The sequence below is a fragment of the Littorina saxatilis genome, linkage group LG4 (genome assembly GCF_037325665.1).
Source record: "Littorina saxatilis isolate snail1 linkage group LG4, US_GU_Lsax_2.0, whole genome shotgun sequence".
Lineage (NCBI taxonomy): Eukaryota > Metazoa > Mollusca > Gastropoda > Littorinimorpha > Littorinidae > Littorina > Littorina saxatilis.
Window position 1 is genome coordinate 25,038,516 of NC_090248.1, and position 23,533 is coordinate 25,062,048.

The 23,533-nt window shown below is 44.8% G+C and overlaps 1 protein-coding gene across 1 annotated transcript; it reads left to right on the top strand.

The window, feature by feature from the left end:
* Window positions 1-35: 35 nt before the first annotated feature.
* On the top strand, window positions 36-21,727 carry LOC138964312 (dipeptidyl peptidase 1-like). Its single transcript, XM_070336228.1, has 9 exons — window positions 36-235; window positions 1,321-1,418; window positions 5,187-5,422; window positions 5,762-5,905; window positions 12,335-12,453; window positions 13,013-13,144; window positions 20,088-20,262; window positions 20,448-20,641; window positions 21,428-21,727. The coding sequence occupies exons 1-9, from the start codon at window positions 61-63 to the stop codon at window positions 21,562-21,564; spliced, it is 1,410 nt and encodes a 469-aa protein (XP_070192329.1). The 5' UTR covers window positions 36-60; the 3' UTR covers window positions 21,565-21,727.
* Window positions 21,728-23,533: the final 1,806 nt, after the last annotated feature.

Below are 23,533 nucleotides of genomic sequence, written 5' to 3' on the forward strand. Positions count from 1 at the left end.
ATGTGTCACTGAGTGAAGTTAATCCAGATCATGTGACATCTCACATCACATGACAGGAAGATGGCGGCGGCCGCTAAGACAACCATGATTTCGCTCATCCTCTTTGTCTCGTTTTATGCGTCGGTTTTAGCCGACACACCGGCAAACTGCACGTTCGAAGACATTAAAGGAAAATGGGTATTTTCCGTCGGATCAGGAGGCAATAGTCACTCTGTAGACTGTAACAACTTTACAGGTGAGAAATCTTTTTGAAATTTCCTTATGGAGGTGCTTAAAATGTTTCCGTGTTTTTCATGATTGATGAGCATAGTTTGATTTAAATGAAAACTCTCAAACAAGTTTTAAGAAGGAAATCATTCGCAAGAATGGATGTTTTTAACAGTGAAAAAAGAGTCTTTTTTCTCTTTTTCTTTTTACCAAGTAAAATAACAGTAATAACACTGACGTTTTTTTGTGATGAAGATGTAGGTCATTGGGTCATACATCGCATACAGAAAATCAGTCAATCAACCAGCCACCCCCCCCCCCCCACCCCCCCATATCAACCCAAGAAACCAAAGCAATACAGGGAAACTCAGAAAGTTTGTACATATGTTGCACATAGTAAGATATTCTGAGAGACCTGGTCTTGCTCACATGACCTCACATGACAAACCACCCACCAGTGCACATGACTTTTTGTGTATTTTTTTTTATTATTCTTTTCTTTTCTTTCTTTATCTGTCCTTTGTCCCCCTTTTTTCTCTATGAGCTTATTCTTTCTTTCTATAGTATTAATTTACTAATTTAGTTCTCTTTTTTTCCCTTTTATTGTTTCAAAGGAAAGGTACAGGCAATAGAAAATCTATCTGCTTTGAACATCAAAAACTAAATAAAACTACCTGCCTTTGAGAACTACACAGCAGCTGATCTAAAGCACCGTTTCACTTGAACAGTTTGACAGTGATTTCTGATGAAAAGTCAGCTGCAGCAGATATGACAGCATTTTAAAACAAATTGAAATGGCAGCCTGAACAAGGACCACATATGGAGACACACCCCCTCACTAGTGATTGACCCTTTATGTCACGTGGAAAAGCGTGGCTCATATTTTCCAAGAGTTTTCACTCTTTTACAACCCATACAAACCTGACAGAGCTATTTTCGAACATCATCTATTGAAATGCTCTGTTACTGTAAACACACACACACACACACACACACACACACACACACACACACACACACACACACACACACACACACACACACACACACACCAGCAGAGATATATATACGATTGATGTAGTTATTGTGGCAGTTTGTTTCTAACTTTTACAGGACCATTCAAAAGTCAACTTGAGGTTACCCTGCAGTACCCTGATGTTGCTGTAGATCAGTATGGGAACATTGGATTCTGGACCATCATCTACAATCAGGTCTTTTGTTCATTCTTTGAAACATGAATCTAAAGACACAAATTACTCTGTACTGTAAGAAAAAATATTGAGCATTTGCTTCATAGACTATTAGAAGTGTGCACAAATCATATACCTTTGGCCCTTGTGGCAGGGTAAAAAAGCAGAAGCGTTTGGCATACAAAATGCTCACCATAATGTAAACCTGAGGGTGAAAAGCTCAGAAGCCTATAAGATAAAGAAGATAAACCTTTTCTGTTTGCCTCACTCCTTTGGTGCTTGACATCTAGGTGCAGAAAATTGTATACCATACAGTTGTGACATGGCAGACTACAACAGTGTTGCAACTGTGGGTTGAACACTTCAAGAAACAAAATTGTGGCCATGAAAATAAAAATTAAATTACATATCTTACCCAACTCACATATAGCAATTAACCCTAGTTCAGTGCTGGTAACGCTGTACACGTCCCCTTGGTAACAAGGGAGACAACTCTAAAAAAAAAGTGACCAATACCCATACTGGTATCAACGCCAGACCAATTCTGAGTCTGTCTTCCGTATGCGTGCGCATACGCCACCATTTGTAGTCATTCCTACCTCAGCGTTCAGTCAAGTTGGTCGCTATTTTGTACGCACTGGCTGTTTTACAGCCGTTGTCACTGAGTCTTTTGACTTTGTTACATTCCTCTAGGTTTTGGCAGATGCCCTGAGCAGGGGGGACAAAGTCCTACATTCAGAGTGGACACTGTCCCACCAGGCTCTACATCGTCTCTGGGCTCAGGTGAACAAACCGTTCATCGACTTGTTCGCGACAAGGTTTTCCACCAGACTACCTCTCTTTGTGTCATCGTTCCCGGACCCTCAAGCATGGGGGGTAAACGCACTTGAGATGGATTGGTCAAGTCTGGTGGCCTATGCCTTGGGGCGGGGACGTAGCTCAGTTGGTAGCAAGCTGGCTTTAATTGTAGCCAGTTGGTCGCTATCAGCGTGGGTTCGATCCCCACGTTCGGCGAGAGATTTATTTCCCCGAGTCAACTTTGTGCAGACTCTCTTCGGTGTCCAAACACCCCCGTGTGCTCACATGCGCACGAAAAAGATCCCACGTTCACAGCAAAAGTCTCAGGGCTTGGAAAACACGAAGACACGCATGCATCATCTCTCGTCTCCAATTATCATGATCATATTTTAATACTTTGACGAGACAAACCCAATGCTGGTGTGTCGAAGAAGACAGCCACAGCGGGCTTGTTCGAATCAAAGTATCACACCATATCTTCAACGTATTACCAATACCTGTCCCAATATAGACCAGTTGGTCTAAGAGGACGTTAAACCCTAATTGTCAGTCAGCCTATGCCTTTCCTCTCTTTCGTCTTCTGGGAAGAGTTGTGAGAAAGGCAGACATAGAGAGGCCAGCGCTGGTTCTGGTTGCTCCTCTTTGGCCCAGCCAGCACTGGTATCCCGATCTACTCCGTCTTGCAGTTCGTCCTCCAATTCCACTCGGCGTAGGAAAGGGCGATCTGTTACAGCCTCGGTCAGGCATACCGCACGAAAATCCACAAGCGCTACAGCTTCACGGGTGGATTCTGTCAGAGTCGATCTGCTCTGTGCAGGGGCCTCAACTTCAACTCTGAATTTGGTGCAGCATGCTCACAGGGATTCAACCAACTCAGTGTATTCTTCACACTGGGCGGCTTGGTCGAAATGGTGTTTGGAGAACGGCGTTGATCCTCTCTCTCCTAGGTCTATGCAGGTGGCCAACCACTTGTCCTGGCTAGCAGATCAAGGAGGTTCTCCCTCTTCTCTGCGAGTTAGATCTTCGATCTCTTCTACTCTTAAGCAGTTAGGTCACAAGATTAACCTGGGTGGGGTTATTGCTAGTGTCATCTTCTTCTTCTTCTTCTGCGTTCGTGGGCTGAAACTCCCATGTACACTCGTGTTTTTTGCACGAGTGGAATTTTACGTGTATGACCGTTTTTTACCCTGCCATTTAGGCAGCCATACGCCGTTTTCGGAGGAAGCATGCTGGGTATTTTCGTGTTTCTATAACCCACCGAACTCTGACATGGATTACAGGATCTTTTTCGTGTGCACTTGGTCTTGTGCTTGCGTGTACACACGGGGGTGTTCGGACACCGAGGAGAGTCTGCACACAAAGTTGACTCTGAGAAATAAATCTCTGGCCGAACGTGGGGACGAACTCACGCTGACAGCGGCCAACTGAATACAAATCCAGCGCGCTACCGACCGAGCTACATCCCCGCCCACTAGTGTCATCAAGGGCGCTTCTCTTGACACAGCTCGTTCCAAGGCACAGCTCCCTGCTTGGGACCTGTTTTTGGTTTTGCGGTTTCTTGCTTCTGATGAGTTTGAGCCTCTCCATGCAGCCAGTTTGGCTAATGTGACGCGAAAGACTCTTTTCCTGGTTTTACTTGCTACCTCTAGGCGGGATAGCGAAGTTCATGCGTTATCGGGACTTTCGAGGGATATTTCATTAGAAAAGGATGGCTCTATTTCTCTTAAATTTAGACCTGACTTTCTTGCTAAGAACCAGAAGCCTGGTCAAACATCCCCTCTTATTCGCATTCCCCCCTTGAGCAATGTTCTTGCTCCTGGAGACCCTGATGTATTTAACTGCCCCATTAGAGCTCTCAGCAGCTACCTGTCTCGGACTTTGCCTATTCGCTCTGAAACACAGAAACTGCTTTTTATCTCCCTGAACACGGTTCGGGGGAAGGACATTTCGAGAGTCACTTTGGCCAAGTGGGTTTCCAAAACGATTAGGCAGGCCTACACCTGGTGGCAAAGCCAGTCAGGCGATAATCGAGCGATCTTGCCTCTTACTGCAGCCAGAGCTCATGAGGCTAGAGTCTGGGCTTCGTCGTTAGCGGTTCTCCGTTCTGGGCGCCTCTCAGAGGTCCTTGAGTCGGCTCACTGGCGCTCTGAAGATGTGTTCATCAACTTCTATCTGAGAGATGTTGCTGGAACTCGAGAGGATGGCAGTTCTGCGTTGCCAGCTTTGGTAGCGGCAGGACAGGTCCTTCATTCTTGATTTGGTGAGTGCCCTCCACCTACAGTAGCAATCTGCTATATGTGAGTTGGGTAAGATCTGTAATTTAATCAAAAATTTTAGTAATAAATTTTCATTTGATTAATATACTTACCCAACTCACATCGTTTATTCCCTCCCGCCTCCCCACTGTTGGGGGTATATATTTCTAAAAAAGAAGTGAGTTGGGCTTCGGTTAGAATGACTACAAATGGTGGCGTATGCCCACGCATATGGAAGACAGACTCAGTATTGGTCTGGACTTGATACCAGTATGGGTATTGGTCACTCTTTTTTAGAGTTGTCTCCCTTGTTACCAAGGGGACGCGTACAGCGTTACCAGCACTGAACTAGGGTTAATTGCTATATATGTGAGTTGGGTAAGTATATTAATCAAATGAAAATTTATTACTAAAATTGTTGATTATGCATGCTTTGTGCATCAATATGTAGACCTTGTCTTGATGCTTGCTGACATGTTTCTTTTTTCATTCTGGTCATTTTCTTTCGAACTTTAATCATCAAAGAACATGAGCTATTTATACTTTATTTTTGTTTTCTATCGTCTGGTTTTTTTTTCCTGCTTTGTTTGTGTGCCAGAAAAAGACCAAAGGGTCGAAAGCCGCTGTTTGTTTTGTTTTCTTTGTTCACACGTGAGAACAGTATTTTTTTGTCTTTGTATTTTATGGGCTGCACAGTAATGAACTGCACTGGAATTTTGTTTGGCTTTTTTTTCAGGGCTTTGAAGTTGTGGTATCTGGGCGCAAATACTTTGCCTTCTCCAAATTCGAAAAACAAGGAAAGGAGGTTGTTTCCTACTGTCATGAACTGATGCCTGGCTGGGCACATGACTCTCTGGGCCATGACTGGGCGTGCTACATGGGAAAGAAAGCCAGTGCCAGATGGGATTCTGGGAGAAAAGTGTCATACGAGTCATCACACACTCTGTCAAACATCTTGAAATTTGAGAGCGAGTAAGGCTTCTTACTGACTTGGACAGTTCTATAGAATATCCAAACCCTTGTTTGATACGTAACTGATGCACTTCTTGTCTGTTTATAGAACTGATAAAAACAACCACACACAAACACTGACATACACACACACACAAAATATTAAATCACAGGGGTCTAAATGGGGAGGTTCCACCGGCTGTATCATTCACATTAAATATATTCCTTTCTATTTTTAGGAAGAGGTTTTTTTTATCATGCTTGTATCCGGCAGTGTGCATGTGTGTGTGCGTTCTGGTTGTCAGTTTTGCCCTGGTTGACTCTGCCTCATCTGTACTCTGAACATCTGTACTCTTTCAGCACATTCTACAATGACATGAACTTCATTGACCGTATCAACTCGGCCCAGTCTTCATGGAAAGCAGCAGCGTACCCACACCTGGAAGGTCTCCGAAGGGAGCACCTCTTGGGAATGGCTGGCGGGCCTGCTTCAAGAGTTGCAGCGTGAGTAGACAGTAATGTTTGTTGAGTGACGGGCGCGGTGGTTGAGTGAATAACCGGCCTCCCAATCGGAAGGTCGTGGGTTCGAATCCCAGCCGCAGCTGGTTGGTTAATGTTGGAGATTTTTCCGATCTCCCTGGTCAGCGTATGTGCAGACCTGCTAGTGCCTTAATGTCCCCATTCGCGTGTACATGCACGCAAGAACAACACCAAGTGCACGGAAAAGATCTTGTAATCCATGTCAGAGTTCGATGGGTTATAGAAACACGAAAATACCAAGCATGCATCCCCTGAAAGCAGCGTATGGCTGCCGAAATGGTGGGTTAAAAACGGCCATTCACGTAATAAAATTAAATACACTCGTGCTGTACGTGGGAGTTTCAGCCCATGAACGCAGAAGAAGAAGAAAATAAAGTTTGTTGACTTATTCCCCTCCTCCAGCCCCCTTTCACATCTGAAATAAAATTAACGGCAGTGGAAGGATTCAGTTATTAAGACCTAACAAAGTCTTATAAAATCAGGTCTAAATAGGCTATAAGACCTGATTTTACTAGATTTGTTGAGGCTTTAAAAGGGGGGGTAGTCCTAAAATGGAGGTAAGTTTACAGATGTTAGAACTATATTGGAACAAAATGAAATCTCTGTTTTTCAAATGATGCTGATGAGTTTGTTTTTCACCTAAGTATTTTTCTCTGGTGCGCTTGTGCATGATCAGCATTATTTTAGTATTTTATGTACGTTTTCATTAGAGACAGTCCTTATAGGTCTTCCTGTGATCTCAGAGTTTGTGTAGATCTGCATTCACATTCCGGAGTGTGTGTGTGTGTATGTGTGTGTGTGTGATGCATTAAATTACATATTCTTACTCCGAATCACATAAAGCATTGACGCAGTCTGAGATGCTAAGGTCTGAAAAGGCTACCCGTCTTAAACAATTTGAAGGGCGGGGATGTAGCTCAGTCGTAGCGCGCTGGATTTGTATCCAGTTGGCCGCTGTCAGCGTGAGTTCGTCCCCACGTTCGGCCAGAGATTTATTTCTCAGAGTCAACTTTGTGTGCAGACTCTCCTCGGTGTCCGAACACCCCCGTGTGAACACGCAAGCACAAGACCAAGTGCGCACGAAAAAGATCCTGTAATCCATGTCAGAGTTCGGTGGGTTATAGAAACACGAAAATACCCAGCATGCTTCCTCCGAAAGCGGCGTATGGCTGCCTAAAAGGCGGGTTAAAAACAGTCATACACGTAAAAGCCGTGGGAGTTTGAGCCCATGAACGAACAAACAAACAATTTTAAAGGGAAGCAACCACACCACAAAAAGTGTAAATGGAGCCTTGGTAATGACCACAGACCCGGGGAGTTACCTCCCATTGGTGTGTACTACGTCACTACCGCTCCTCAACACGTGGCCAAGATCATACGACTTTTTCAGCTCTGAGAAGAAGGTTGTTGATTTTTTGGCTCTCTCGTGGCTGTGCTGTTTGGTGTTTGTTTGACACCCACCAGCCACTTACCCGTCTTACTTGCCTTCTGCTTCGTTAGTTGGTGAGCTCTTTCCTTTTTGGTCATTATTTTGACAAGAATGTTGCTGTAGTTGCTGACTTTTCGTCCGTTTTTGGACTTGTAAATTTTTCAGTAACTGATTGTTTGGCCGCCATTTTTGTTGGTCAGCATGGCTGACAGCGATAAAATGTGGCAAGGCCTATGTAATGGTGAGGTAAACCTTATATTACCTTCTTACTTGCCTTCTGCTTTGTTAGTTGGTAAGCTCTTTCCTTTTTGACTCACATGCGAAGCAAAAGTGAGTCTATGTACTCAGCCGAGTCGTCCGTCCGTCCGTCCTGGCGTCCGTCCATCCGTCCGGAAAACTTTAACGTTGGATATTTCTTGGACACTATTCAGTCTATCAGTACCAAATTTGGCAAGATGGTGTATGATAAGGCCCCAAAAAACATACATAGCATCTTGACCTTGCTTCAAGGTCAAGGTCGCAGGGGCCATAAATGTTGTCTAAAAAACAGCTATTTTTCCCATTTTCTCTGAAGTTTTTGAGATTTAATACCTCACCTATATATGATATATAGGGCAAAGTAAGCCCCATCTTTTGATACCAGTTTGGTTTACCTTGCTTCAAGGTCAAGGTCACAGGAGCTCTTCAAAGTTGGATTGTATACATATTTTGAAGTGACCTTGACCCTGGACTATGGAAGATAACTGTTTCAAACTTAAAAATTATGTGGGGCACATGTTATGCTTTCATCATGAGACACATTTGGTCACATATGATCAAGGTCAAGGTCACTTTGACCCTTATGAAATGTGACCAAAATAAGGTAGTGAACCACTAAAAGTGACCATATCTCATGGTAGAAAGAGCCAATAAGCACCATTGTACTTCCTATGTCTTGAATTAACAGCTTTGTGTTGCATGACCTTGGATGACCTTGACCTTGGGTCAAGGTCACATGTATTTTGGTAGGAAAAATGTGTAAAGCAGTTCTTAGTGTATGATGTCATTGCTAGGTTTAGCTGAAGGTCAAGGTCATGTAAAGGTCAAGCATGTGAGTCGTATGGGCTTTGCCCTTCGTGTTGGTCATTAGTTTGACAGGAATTTCGTTGTAGTTGCTGACTTTTCGTCCGTTTTGGACTTGTACATTTTCCAGTAACTTATTGTTTGGGCGCCATTTTTGTGGGTCAGCATGGCTGACAGTGATAAAACATGGCAAGGCTTATGTCATGGATCTACGAGACCATTGGTATTTGTTGTTGTTTCGGACTAAGCATGTAATACCGCTATGTCCGTTACTTATTCTGCCCCAAATGAACATGTGTTTTGGGGGCAGTTAAGCATGTCTTTGACTTCTTTTTCTTCTTGCTTTCCCTCTTTTAGGCATCGGAGCATGGCGCTCTGGTGTCTATACTACTTAGCTCTTTATTTCCAGAGTTCCGCAGTTTGGGAGAAAAGAATTGCAGCGTCCCACGTCGCCTGCCGGTGGTGTTTTCCCCTCTTTCATTGGGTGATGCTCGCTTTTTGGCGTCGTTGATGGCCGTCGGCGACGATTTTCGGGGAGGATCTCCTTGCTTCTTTGTCTTCTGCCTCCGTGGTTGACACTGCGGTAAGTCGAACTGGTCCACCGGCCCTCCTGAGGCTGCCGGACATTCCCTGCTGGGAAACAGTTCTTTGGCGCGGGATCACAACCCGCAAACTTCTGTTCCGTCTCACCCTTGCCTCGTCGCGGGCATCTGTGTTTCGGAGCAAGGGCGGCAGCTGGTTCCGGCTGCTGCGCTTCCGGTTCCTACCGGAGGCATAGGTCCCCTGCCGCCAGCACCCGCTGAGGTCTTGTCCAGGGTTGACCGTGGACTGCCCTATGGGCATTCGGGCTTCCGGCCCCAGTCCACTTCTGTTCTGACCTCACCTTTGCCTCGTCGCGGGCATTGGCGTTTTCAGAGCAAGGGCGGTAGCCGTTTCCGGCGCTGCGCTTTCGGTTTACCGGAAGCATAAGTCCTCCATTGCAAGTTCACTTTGCGGTCTTGACTGGAGTTGACCGTGGACTGGTCTACGGGCGTTCGGGCTTCCGGCCCCAGTCCACGCAACCTTCGCTTCCGCATTGTGCGGCTTTGTCTGTTGCGTTTCCGGCTCTGCTTCCTCTCGGATGTCAGTGAGTGAGGAACAGCGGCTGGCCTACGGGCATTCAGGCTTTCAGCCTCGGCCGGGACAGTCGTCACTTCACCTGTTGGGTGTTGCGGCTACTGCCTATTCGGTTCTGGTGGCTTCGGATGTTACCTCCTCTTACTCTTACCCTCGTACAGTAGGGGTTGAGTCAGGACGGTTTCCGGGTGGACGGGTTTCCGGTTTCCGGTCATCCCGTTCATTAGTCTTCCACTGGCAACTGTGACTTAGCGTCCGTGTCCGTTCGCTTGGCTATTCTGATGTACAGTCTTTAGCCAGCGATCAGACATGTTCTGGATTTCCGTCGAAGCTCTTGGCTGCTTTCGAAGCTGCGGCGGAGGTTACTTCCAGATACTTTCCGGAGGGTACATCGGCTTCGGCGGCTTCCGCTTCGGTTGCTCAGTCGGCGATGTCGGACTTCCGTTCCGCGAAGGAGGAGGATTCCTACTTTCGGTTCGAGTCACCTTCGGTGTGTACCACCTTTTGCAGGTTTTGGCAAGACCATCTCCTCCCGGAAGTGGTATCCCCAGTGTTCCGGTTCTGCTGCTCGTTCATCACGGTTCAGTTCCGGAACACGCTCAGCCTTGGCTGGCTTCGGCTACACAGGCTTCGACTTTTGTTCCTTCTTGGCATAAGAAGTTCACTTTGCCGAAGCCGGGTCGGAACTTGTTGTCGTCCTTTGCTCTTCCGCGTACACCTTTACCGGTAACGCAGGAACTTCTTCCTCTGCTGGTGAAGCAGGTTTTAGAGGGACTTGGGTGTTGTGTTCCCAGACCACACCCTTGTCGCTTCGGAGGAATTTGGACGTCAGCTTTTGGAACTTGCCTCTATCTCGGAGATGATCTTCAGAGCGCTCTCTCGCTCTTTCACGGAGTCACTGAATCCTTTCACACTTAGTGTGGATCAGGACGCTGATGACATCTCCACTCTTTTGGTCAGCCCTTGCTAGGGTGAATGAAGAGCAAATGAGGCTGTCCTCCCTTCACTACGATACCGGCACGGTTGGCCTAGTGGTAAGGCGTCCGCCCCGTGATCGGGGGGTCGTGGGTTTGAACCCCGGCCGGGTCATACCTAAGACTTTAAAATTGGCAATCTAGTGGCTGCTCCACCTGGCATCTGGCATTATGGGGTTAGTGCTAGGACTGGTTGGTCCGGTGTCAGAATAATGTGACTGGGTGAGACATGAAGCCTGTGCTGTGACTTCTGTCTTGTGTGTGGCGCACGTTAAATGTCAAAGCAGCACTGCCCTGATATGGCCCTTCGTGGTCGGCTGGGCGTTAAGCAAACAAACAAACAAAAATCCCTTCACTATGCTCATACAGTCTTTTGAGGGCAGCTAGACTGCTGGTTACGGCACCCTTCTCAAGCATGCTTTATGGGTGACGAGGTCAAAGATAGCAGCCATTTTCTTTCTTTGGCGTTTTTCTGTCACTACCCAGGAGTACTATGTTTCTTGTCTTGGTTAGACTTGGACTCTAACGCAGAGAAGCAGCACATCGTGCATTGGAGGGTGAGCGTTTCTTCACGTTCTTGGAATTTTAGGAACGCTTTTGCTCTTTATTGAGCTTTTCCCATCGAGTTGGACTCTGGTATCTTGTACTCAGGCGTCTCTCTCTCTTTGTGTGGAGATCGGTCACTCTTCTCTTGAGCTGACTTCTATCTCACAGGCCTTTTCGGTCTTTTCTCCATCCCAAGGTTTGCATACTTTGGCATGATTGTCTTACGGTCACCTCGAGGGTTCGTCCTACTCAGCACTGAGTGGACAACCTTATGCACGGATCGTTCCAGGGCATTGGCATTTCCTTCCAATAGAAAGGGGGGGGGGGCAGCTTGTCTTTCTCCTCGACTCGGCTCGGGTTCATTAAATCCAGGGCTTGGGTCTCTTCCTGGGCCGTTTTACGGTCCGGGAGATTGGACGAAGTGCTGGGCACAGCTTACTGGCTCTCTGAAGTTGTCTTTAGCAAGTTTTGCCTGAGAGACATCGCGGCTGTCAATTAGGCGGGTTCTCGGGACCCTTCCTGACTTGTTGGCAGCGGGCCAGTTCCTGGCAAGGGTTTCAGAGTGAGTTAGATTTTTCTTTCCCACCGGGCCCTTCCTGGCTTGTTGGCAGCGGGCCAGTTTCTGGCAAGGATTTTTAGAGTGAATTAGATTTTTCTTTCCCACCGCCTTGTTGAAGCTATCTGCTTTATGTGATTCGGAGTAAGAATATGTAATTTAATCGAAAATTTTAAGAATAAATTTTCATTTGATTAATATACTTACCCGAATCACATAGTTTATGCCCTCCCACCAACCCCGCTTATGTTTCTTTCATTTTTTTAAAGCCCTATGATCTTGACCACGTGTTGAGGAGCGGTAGTGACGTAGTACACACCAATGGGAGGCAACTCCCTGGGTCTGTGGTCATTACCAAGGCTCCATTTACACTTTTTGTGGTGGGGTTGCTTCCCTTTAAAATTGTTTAAGACGGGTAGCCTTTTCAGATCTTAGCATCTCAGACTGCGTCAATGCTTTGTGTGATTCGGGTAAGTATATTAATCAAATGAAAATTTCGATTTTTCTTGTTAGTGTACCTATGAACTCATTTCAGCAATACAATGGAACCCCCTTTTAAAAATCTGAGAAAATCAAGCGAAAAGAAAATGGAGGTAAATTTACAGAGGTCATACACAGAAAATATGTGAAAGCAAGGTCTCAAAAGAGCGGAAGTCTTGAAAGGGGGGTTGTACTGTATCCATACCTAACTCACAAATGTTATTCTACAGACGACCCTCACCTGCACCAGTCACCCGTGAAGTATATGAGGCTGCTGCCAAACTGCCTGACAACTTTGACTGGCGTAATGTCGATGGTGTGAATTATGTCTCTCCAATCAGAAACCAAGGTGAGCATATTTTAAATGCACATTTGCCTCTCATGGGTCCTTAAGAATCTTTTTACTTGATGTACATTTTGTTAATCTTCATGTACATGTACTTCGTACAACTTTCAGAACGTTATCATTTTTGCCATGAGATTAATGCTGTCCAGGAAAGTGAGAATTAGTAAAGTACTGTGTGAGTTATTTCAATAAAAAAAGTCTCCTCCGAAAACGGCGTATGGCTGCCTAAATGGCGGGGTAAAAAACGGTCATACACGTAAAATTCCACTCGTGCAAAAAAAACCACACGAGTGTACGTGGGGGTTTCAACCCACGAACGCAGAAGAAGAAATAAAAAAGTCAATATATTTGTCCATTTTAAATGGCGTAGTTATTGTTAATGTGGATGCTGCTTGAGTGATGGAGCATGAGTTTTAGTAAATCCTTTTGACAGCCTCACTTTTGTTGCACTTATTTTGTTACTCCAGATGCTTTTTTGAAACTGTTAAAATACAATCCATGCATAGATGATAGATAAATGTACAGGGCAAGTGATTGACCTGATGAATTCTGGATCTGTCAGGTGCTTGCGGCAGCTGTTACTCATTTGCTGCCTTGGCAATGGACGAGGCGAGAATTCGCATCATGACGAACAACACAAAGACACCAGTCTTCTCCCCTCAGGATATTGTGGACTGCAGCGAGTACTCACAAGGTAAAATATATATATATATACTTTTGAAAGATTACATATTAGTCATTAAGTATAAATAATGGGTGGGTCCATTGCACAGTCAGTAGTGCTGATGGGGTCTATGTCGACCAAAAGAGTGGGATTCCCTGTAGGTGGAGTTCCTGGAGGAGGATTCCCTGTATACAGGGAATTCCACAGGGTGGAGTATTTCAATAAAACTTGCAAACAATACTTGAATTTCTAAGAAATATCAAAAAAGATTGAAAAACATCAAATTCTACCGATGTCGCCAAGCATCACGTGACTTTCAGCGATATCAGCGACACGCTACAGGAACTAAACCATGTGGGATTCCCTGTATACAGGGAATCCCCTCCAGGAACTCCACCTACAGGGAATCCCACTCTTTTGGTCGACATAGACCCCATCAGCGTCAGTAGTGCGTTGGTTTTGTAACTAATTCATTGGTATTGGCAAGGGTTCAAACCCATGTACTGCGGGGATATTTTGTATTTCACGGAGTCAGCATTCAGTGCAGGCTCTGAGTGAATGGAATAGAGGAATTCCGAAAATAACTCTCTCGGGTGTGTTGGGTTGTGAAAGAGTGAATACCCTTGCCGGGGACAAACATTTCAGGGGCCAATCACTAGCGAGGGGCGGGCGGGGATGTAGCTCAGTCGGTAGCGCGCTGGATTTGTATCCAGTTGGCCGCTGTCAGCGTGAGTTCGTCCCCACGTTCGGCAATGTTCAGAATAGCCTTGCATTAAACAATGGAACCCAAAGATGTGTTGAACTTGAAAGGTATCACTTTATTTGTTCAGGATGGAACCACATGGTAACAGTCAAAAACATGGCGAACATCGACTGCCCCGGATGTGTCTGTTCGATCAAGAGTTACTTCCCTTGATGTTAGTCGCGAGTAGGCCTACATGATTATACACTAATCATGTCATTTCCAAACATCTCCCTTTCTTTTTGAGTTCAAAAGTAACTTGAGAACTGTTCTGGTACTAGTGACTGTGATTTCAAGTTCCTGGATTTTGTTGTTGTTGTTGTTGACCTTTTAGTCAATATTAATAATAACTGAAAAACTCAAATCATTTTTTTTTTCATTAACTCTAAAATGATGATACTGTCTTTCACACATTTAGTTACCTTACTAAATAATGTTTCTTGGACAATGGAAATTCAGCGTCTCAAGTAACCCAAATGAACTGAAATAAACGTTAATACTGTTCCTTGAAATGCTGTCTTTCCATTTCAATTTCAAATATCAATATTGCTATTTCTCACTATCATGACCCAAATCAATACAAATCAAGATGTTTAACTTTTTCAACTTAGTTTGCATTAATACGGTCATGATATTATGCACACAACAAATTTCTGGCTCACGGCTCAAATAATAAAACAAAACACAGAATGGGTTGCATCAGCAACGCTCTGCAAGGCACCACCACCTCTACACTACAGAGCAAAATCGGGCACCTCAGAAGCTGCTAAGCTTATTTCTTCTTAACAACATCTTGACGATAGCGAATGGGCACTTTGGCAATGAAGCCTCTGGATGCACGAGTTCCATGTCTTGTTGGGCTCCTGCTAGCCTCTGTGCTCTGGTGAGTGGATGTGATGTCCTCAGAATCTGCTGGTTCAATGTCCTGGGAATTATCAGGTGACGTGACGACCTTAGGACATGCTGACGTGACATTCTGGGGATCATGTGATGCTTGACCTTGCTCGACAGGTAAGGGTGCAAAGGTTACCTGCCTTGGAGTCTGCATGTGTTGAAGGTGTTGTCGGTTGCGACGGAACACACCACCTGGCGTGTTCACCAAATATGTCCGGTTCCTGGCGTCTGCTGCGACGACTGTACCGTCAGCTTTCCACGGTGTTTCACCTGGACTGGAGCCAAGTAGGACTGTGTCTCCGGGTTGTAGCGGTGATAAGGCTGTAGCACCTTTACGCCTGTTGTAGTCCTGCCTGTAGTTTTCCTTTGTCCCTGCGTCTTTCTTCCGGATGTAGTTGTCATCTGGAGACTGCGGTGATAGATTCTTTGGGAGTGTAGGAATCTTTGTTCTCAACGACCTTCCCATCAAGGCGACTGCCGGGCTCACACCTGTACTGGAGTGAGGTGTGTTACGATAGTTAAGCAAAGCTAGATCAGGGTCTGCCTGCTTCAGTATTTTCTTTGCAATCTTCACTCCTGCCTCAGCCTCGCCATTTGCCTGCGGGAACCCTGGACTGCTTGTGCGATGTTCAAAGTCGTACTCCTCTGCGAAGTCTTTGAACTGTCGACATTGGAACTGAGGGCCATTGTCAGAAACGATGACCTCTGGGATGCCATGTGTTGCAAAGATCAGACGAAACTTGTTGATGACTGCGGTGGATGTGGTAGAGTGTAACTGACGAACTTCTAGCCATCTGGAATAATAGTCAGTCACCACCAGAAAATCCCTACCATGGCGCGAACACAGGTCTGCCCCTAGTTGCTGCCATGGGCGTTGCGGCAACTCTGTAGGACGAAGTGGCTCATGTTTCTGGGCTGGTCGTTCTTCTCTGCACACACTGCAGGAATTGACAAGTTCTTTCAACTGTGTGCCCAGTCCTGGCCACCACACTGTAGCCTGTGCATTTTGCCTGCATTTGTTCAGTCCTTGGTGAGTCTCATGAAGCTTCTGAAGAACGTTCTTCCTCTCTTTGGATGGGACAACGATTCGATCATTATAGACTAACAGACCATCAACTAGTGAGAGCTCTCCCTGCACTAGCTGGTATGGCCTGAACTGCTCATTGACTGTAGACGGCCAACCATTCAGTGTGTAGCTGATCACTTTCTGGAGTTCTGGGTCATGCACTGTGGCTGCACGTAGAGCGTCCATACGTCTTGAAGTCACTGGCTTGCTTGTCATGACGGAGTCCACGTACGCTGTGACCTCGTCACTCAGTTCTTCATCCTCAGATGAGTGGGGAACAGGTTTCCTTGAGAGTGCGTCTGCTATGACCAGTTCTTTCCCTGGAACATGACGGACCGCAAAGTTGAATCTCATGAGACGAAGTAGAAGTCTCTGACAACGAATGGGTGTATTGTCGATATCTTTCGACGACATGAGTGGTACCAACGGCTTGTGGTCTGTCAAGAGTTCGAACCTGTCCAGACCGATGAGATACTGTGAGAATTTCTCACAAGCGAAGACTGACGCCAGACACTCTTTCTCAATCTGACTGTATCTGCGTTCCGCTTCTGTCAGCGTTCTTGAGGCATACGCAATGGGTACGAGATTATCGTCGATCCACTGCATCAGTGCAGCTCCCAGGCCGTAGCTACTACTGTCTGCACTCACCACCGATTTCCTGTCTGGACTGTAAAATCCAAGAGCTGGTGATTGTGAAATCTGCCGTTTCACTGCCTCGAATGCTTGCTGTTGTGCTGGTCCCCAGCACCACGCCGTTTCCTTCTGAAGTAGATTGGTGATTGGCTTGAGTGTTGATGCCATGTGCGGTACAAACTTTGTCAAATAGTTCAGCATTCCACACAGTGTTCTCAGTTCTGTGACGTTGGTAGGTGGAGGCATGTCCCTAATGGCCTTCACCTTGTCAGGATCTGGGCTGACGCCGGCCTCACTGATCCGATGCCCAAAATATTTTACTTCCTTCTGTCTCAGGTGGCATTTGGACTTGTTGAGTTTCAGCCCCGACTTCTCGATTCGCTCCAGCACCGCATCGAGACGACGGTCATGCTCTTCCATGGTGCGGCCATACACAATAGTGTCGTCCATGATGGTTTCGCACCCTTCCAGTCCCTGGAGTGTTTCTTTCATTTTGTGCTGGAAGACTTCTGGGCCTAGAGAAATTCCCATAGGAACCCTCTGGAAACAGAAACGCCCGAATGGAGTCATGAATGTGGTGAGCTTCTGGCTGTCTTCTGCCAATGGAACTTGGAAAAATCCAGACGCTGCATCCAGAGTGGAGAATACGGTAGACTCGGCCATTTTGGGCGCAATGTCTCCAAGGTTTGGAATCAGACAATGCGGACGCTTGACGGCTTTGTTCAGTCTTTTATAGTCCACACAAATTCTGATGCTGCCGTTCCGTTTCACCACCGGCACCATGGGTGCACACCAGTCGCTGGGTTCAACAACTTCTCGAATTATTCCAGCTGACTGCATTCGTTCTAACTCCGCCTTCACATTCTTCTGAATGGGGAATGGTACTCTGCGAGCTGTAGTCACGCAATAAGGCTCTGCATCTTCCCTCAGCCTGATAGGGACTGGATCAGTATGTAGTAGTCCTGTAGTGCCAAACACACTTCTGTGTACTTCTTCGACTCGTGTCACTAGCCCCATCTTTGCTGCGACTGATCGACTCAGTAGGTTGTTGCCTACCCTACTGGCTACTACAACGACCTTGAACTTGTAGTGGTTCTCTTTGTAGTTGGTCTGTGCGTAGAATTCTCCTCGCACGGTCAGTCTACCTCCTGGTGACGTCAACACAGCAGCAGACTTTTTCAGCTTTGGCTGCTTTTTCAGTTTCTTGAAAGCTTGTTCAGACATAATAGAAATGTCAGCGCCTGTATCGATTTTAAATCGAACATCTGTGTCCTTGATGCGAAGTGTGATCATCCACGGTTCACTTTTCTCAGTGACGACTGCGTCAAGCAAAAACTCTTCTTGCTGCTCACCGTTCTCTTCTTCTTCAGAGTCTGTCACTACTTCATGCACACCCGTGCGACACATTCTTTCGAAGTGGTTCTTTTTGCTGCACTTCCTACAAATCTGACCTTGTGCTGGACATTTCTCTTTGCTCTGATGCTTGTAGCCACATTTTCCACACTGACCTGATTTATTCTCTTCTCTTCCTCCTCTTTGTGGGGGACGAAAACTTGAGCCACCACGCCTGGATCTAGGCTGCTGTCCATGACCTCTGTTGTAACCTCTGCCTCTTGAGCTATGAGAGTGTGACATCGAGTGTCTGAACTGTGCTTCGTCAGTGGTACCTGTGGACTCATTATCCTGTTTAGACTGGTTCTTGATCTGCTCATACTGTCTAGACATTTTCAGTGCTTTGTCTAGTGTCAAATCCTGCTGTAACTGCAGTTTTTCTCTCAAGTGAGTATCAAGGAGACCGACTACTAATCTGTCCCTAATTTGGTCTTCCTCATCCTGGTAGTTGCAGTGCTTTGCTAACTCTCTGAGTGCTCTGTAAAACTCTTCTACTGTTTCACCATGTCGCTGTCTTCTCTGTTGTAGCTGTGACCTTTCGTAGATGACATTTTTCTTCACCACAAAGTAGCTGTCCAGCTTCTGAACCAGAGTATCAAAATCTGTGTCTTCCTCGTCGACTTCATCGCCGTCTTGATTCCGTGTCTTGCCAAAATGTAGCGACCGGAAAACCTTTTCTGCATCGGGACCCATTACGTACAACAGTGTGTCGCGCTGGACATCCCCTGCTTCATCTTTCAACTTTGATGCATTTCTAAAACGCTTGAATTCACTTATCCAGAGAGGCCACTCTTCTGCTTGGAAGGAGAAACGCTTGGGTGGATCTAGGCGCATCATGTTGAAATTTCAGTCAAGAAAGAACACTTACTTGCCGATGTCGATGTTATGGTGACACTTTGCACTCAAAAGTTACACAGTTCTGCATGAAAGTTCAGTTTCACTTCTGACACCATGTTCAGGATAGCCTTGCATTAAACAATGGAACCCAAAGATGTGTTGAACTTGAAAGGTATCACTTTATTTGTTCAGGATGGAACCACATGGTAACAGTCAAAAACATGGCGAACATCGACTGCCCCGGATGTGTCTGTTCGATCAAGAGTTACTTCCCTTGATGTTAGTCGCGAGTAGGCCTACATGATTATACACTAATCATGTCATTTCCAAACAGGCAAGAGATTTTTTTCTCAGAGTCAACTTTGTGTGCAGACTCTCCTCGGTGTCCGAACACCCCCGTGTGTACACGCAAGCACAAGACCAAGTGCGCACGAAAAAGATCCTGTAATCCATGTCAGAGTTCGGTGGGTTATAGAAACACAAAAATACCCAGCATGCTTCCTCCAAAAACGGCGTATGGCTGCCTAAATGGCGGGGTAAAAAAACAGTCATACACATAAAATCCCACTCGTGCAAAAAAACACACGAGTGTACATGGGAGTTTCAGCCCACGAACGCAGAAGAAGCAGAAGAAAACTAGCGAGGGGTGTGTCTGAAACACGTGGACAAGGAGCACATGTTGATTTGTTTTTTCCCATTCAAGCAAGGGTATTCACTCTTTCCCAACCCATTCATCGTCTATTGCAAATATGCAAATGCATGTGCAAAGACCAATGCACATGTTACAAATCCTGAGTTTCCAGCGAAAATCTAGTGACTTGGAAAGACAGAGATAATAGTTTAGTACGCACACCCTCGAAGACTGCAGCATGCTACCCACATCATGGCAGTGTAAAAATTGGTGTACAACAGAAAACTCTAATGATAATGTGACCCTCAGTTTCTGGCAAGGATTTTTAGAGTGAATTAGATTTTTCTTTCCCACCGCCTTGTTGAAGCTATCTGCTTTTTGTGATTCGGAGTAAGAATATGTAATTTAATAGAAAATTTTATTAGTAAATTTTCTTTTGATTAATATACTTACCCGAATCACATAGTTTATGCCCTCCCGCAGACCCCGCTTATGGTTTTTTAGTTTTCTTAAAAGCCGTATGATATTTACCACGTGTTGAGTAGCGGTAGTGACGTAGTACACACCAGTGGGAGGTAACTCCCCTGGGTTGTGCTCATTACCATGGCAACCTAGACCTTTTTTGTGGTGGGGTTGCTTCCCTTTAAAATTGTTTAAGACGGGTAGCCTTTTCAGACTTTAGCATCTCAGACTGCGTCAATGCTTTATGTGATTCGGGTAAGTATATTAATCAAATGAAAATTTACTAATAAAATTTTCGATTTAATTGTTTTTGCAGGCTGTGCCGGAGGCTTTCCTTACCTGATTGGAGGAAAGTACGCAGAGGACTTTGGGCTGGCTCTGGAGGCAGACAACCCGTACAAAGGGAAGGATCAGGGAACCTGTGGAACGTCAAGCTCTGCTACGCGTCATTATGCAACCAAATACCGATATGTTGGCGGATACTATGGAGCGTAAGTATCATAGATATGCACATATTTACCTTTCTGGTGCTGGACAAGGGATGAACAGTTAACCATTGGCACTTGATATAAACATTATCTGATGGACTGTTTCTAATACATATGATAACAGGCTCATCCTTGAATCCCGTAGTCTCTTAGATCTTGAAAGCGTCAGTTTTGTGTGTGTTTTCCAGCTGTAACGAGCCTCTCATGCGCCTCCGGCTGTATGAGGACGGCCCTGTGGCAATCGGCTTTGAGGTGCTGACCGACTTCATGCAGTATAAGGGGGGCATCTACCATCACACTGGCTTGACCGGGGGCTTCAAGCCCTTCGAACTGACCAATCACGCTGTGCTGGTTGTAGGCTATGGAGTTGACTCGACCACTGGTGAGTCGTTTGTGATGTTTTCTTGCTTCCGTGCTTGCTGGTTGGCTGGCTCTCTTCCATTGCTTTTCTTCTTGTTTTGTTTCTTTCTTGTTGTTTTTTGTCCGTCTTTCTGTCTGTCTACTTTGCTTCTATTCTGTTTTTCTGTCTTCCTTTCACTCATTTTTTTCCTGTTTTGGTGATTCTTGAAATGCTTCTGGACACTTGAAAAACATTACTTTTTCTTAACTGCTGCTGAATGAATATTTCCGACGCTATTTTCGTTGAGAGAAATTGTGTTGTTAAGGGAGCTTGTACTAACCATCAGTTGCTTGGTAATGTTTTTATGTGATGTTGGAAAAAATCATTCACATGGATTATTATGAAGTCATTGATGTAAGAGTTTCCTTTAGGTGCTCCTAAGCTACTCAGTACTGGTCTGTACTTTTTGACTTGCTGCTTTCCTTAATAGAGCCGAAAGTTGTCTTCACAACAAATTTGTCAAAGCTTTGTGCAGCGAGCTGCATGAAGTCGACGTCGCCCTGTCAATATCAGGCTTTAACGGCATTTGTGTTATTTGGTCTCTCAAAGAATCAGGCGTATCAACTTTCATATTTGTGATGCTACTGTTGTGGGAATACAAATTGTTTATGAATGGTCTGTGTACTTCTCTGGTCATGTTTGTCTGCAGCATCTTTGTCACAAACTGACTCAGAAGAAAAGAAAATAAATGGCAATTTGTTTAATGATTTTCCTTTGGCAAATATAACCAGAATGGAATTTTGTGACGTTGTTGTGGTGTGCTTGCAGGGGAGAAGTACTGGATCACCAAGAACAGCTGGGGAGAGAAGTGGGGTGAGAACGGATTCTTCCGCATCCGTCGCGGTACTGACGAGTGCGCCTTTGAGAGTATGGCGGTGGAGTCGACTCCAATCATTCCTCTGTGATTTTGATTTTTGCAATCCTTGTGTGCAATGTAAAGAGTAACTGCATCATTTTCAGCTTTATTTTGTTCAGCTCAGCCAAAAGTCATACTGTATATAAACAGTGTTTGCAATCAAAATGTTTGTTTTAACTTTTTAAACCTTTGGGGGTTGTGGGTGGGTGGGGGGGTGGTACGTGAAGCATTGAAGGTGGTGGGGTTGTATACAGGAAGATGAAGTAGGTTAGATTTAGATCTAGGAACATGTTACAGATATGAGATAATATCAATATTGCAAGATCCTCCACGGGGCTTTTGTTTTCTGCGGCATTCATTGGAACATGATATTGTTTTTTCTGTTTTTTTTAAATTTTTTATGAAAGGTCTCATTTGGACTGTTTATATGACCTAGTCAACATTTTAGGTTCCAGCAGGCTTGGTTTGGTAATGATAAAGTGAGAATGTAGAATAAAGTGCTACAATAAAGTGCTTTATGTCATGCGAAGGATTCAGATGAAATATAATGTACAGGTGAACATCTTTTTTTTACTGGCAGGAATGTTTGTCTACGAGGTACTAGAAAAGAACATCTTTATCAACAATTTATACTAGCTTTGTGAAAGGAACTGCTCTGAATATTATTAACATTTCTTTGTTTTGCATGTGGTTTTCCTGCATAATTATATCTTCTGATTGATACTCAAGTTGTACTTACGTATACAGTGGAACCCCCCGTTTATTAGACCCCCTCCTTTTTAAGACCTTGTTTTCTCAGACATTCTGTTCATAACCTCTGTAAAATTACCCCCATTTTAAGACTCCCTCCTTTTTAAGACCTTGTTTTTCTAGATTTGTTAAGGTCTTAAAAGGGGGGTTCCACTGTACACACTTTCTTAGTCTGAATTTAAAAGTTGTGTATTACCTTTGTGAAGTTTGTTTCTCACAGGGTATGTGTCAATGAATACACAATGCTGCAAATAAAATAACCAGCGGCTGTGCTTGATCATATGCAACATTAAGATGTTTTTGGTTAGAGTGGTTTTGTCTTTACAGCTTCCAAACAGCTTTCAAAGAGATACACAAAAAAAGCAACAACCAAGATTTAGAATGTTGTCCCTTAAGGTCTCATTCAATTCAAGACAATCTAATATCTGCAGCTGCTCATAAGTCGTTAACAGCTGATATTTTCCAGCAACAAGTTTTATTTGTTACAGCTTAAATTTCTGTTACATGAATGGTTGAGTTGTGAATTGTTTACGGTTCGTTTTACAAACAATGATGTGTTTATGCTCAGTAACCAAACAATCTCAGTTGCTTTTGTATTCTTCATATTAAACAGAGTCTGTGAGATCGATGCGTTCTGCTCATATGTGTATTCAGAGTGTGTGTGTGTGTGTGTGTGCGCAGTTTGGGTGTATGTATAGCACATAAATTGAACAATAGAAATATATATATATTACTAAAATTGTTTTGAAGAGGTTACCAAGCCAGATCATAAATGAGCAAGACAATATATGTACAAGAGATAAATACTGTTGGTAGAAAGATGAATGGATCCACAAAAGGAAAATCAAAATGATATTGTTTGTAATGATAAAATCTGTCTTTTCTTCACACGTAAATTAGCTCTTTGAGCTTGCACTGTCACTGTTGTGTTGAAAGCCATGAGAAGTCCCGGTTCTGTTGACAATACTGAATGCAACACATTCCAAACTATGATGGCCTTCACAACCCACAAATCAACCCTCCCTTAACTGATGTGCACACAGTGATTCTCGCAATAAGGAGAACCATTGGGACCACAAGTGCCCCTGCATTGCAGTTGGTCTGTAATGCAAGGTAAATGTTGGTTAATATAATAGACAAAGGCATGGGTGCAACCTGGAAAATTCCAAAAACCTGCAGAAGTTGGGGTCCAGGGGCCGCGCCCCGTTGGGGGGGTCTGGGGGGCGAATCCCCCCAGAAGCTGAAGCTTTTTTAGTATTTAAAATGCC

Coding starts and splice junctions, on each gene's coding strand:
- LOC138964312 (XM_070336228.1), top strand. CDS start 61: ATGGCGGCGGCCGCTAAGACAACCATGATTTCGCTCATCCTCTTTGTC. Junction 5,423..5,761: donor ATCTTGAAATTTGAGAGCGA/GTAAGGCTTCTT, acceptor GTACTCTTTCAG/CACATTCTACAATGACATGA. Junction 20,642..21,427: donor TGGAGTTGACTCGACCACTG/GTGAGTCGTTTG, acceptor GTGTGCTTGCAG/GGGAGAAGTACTGGATCACC.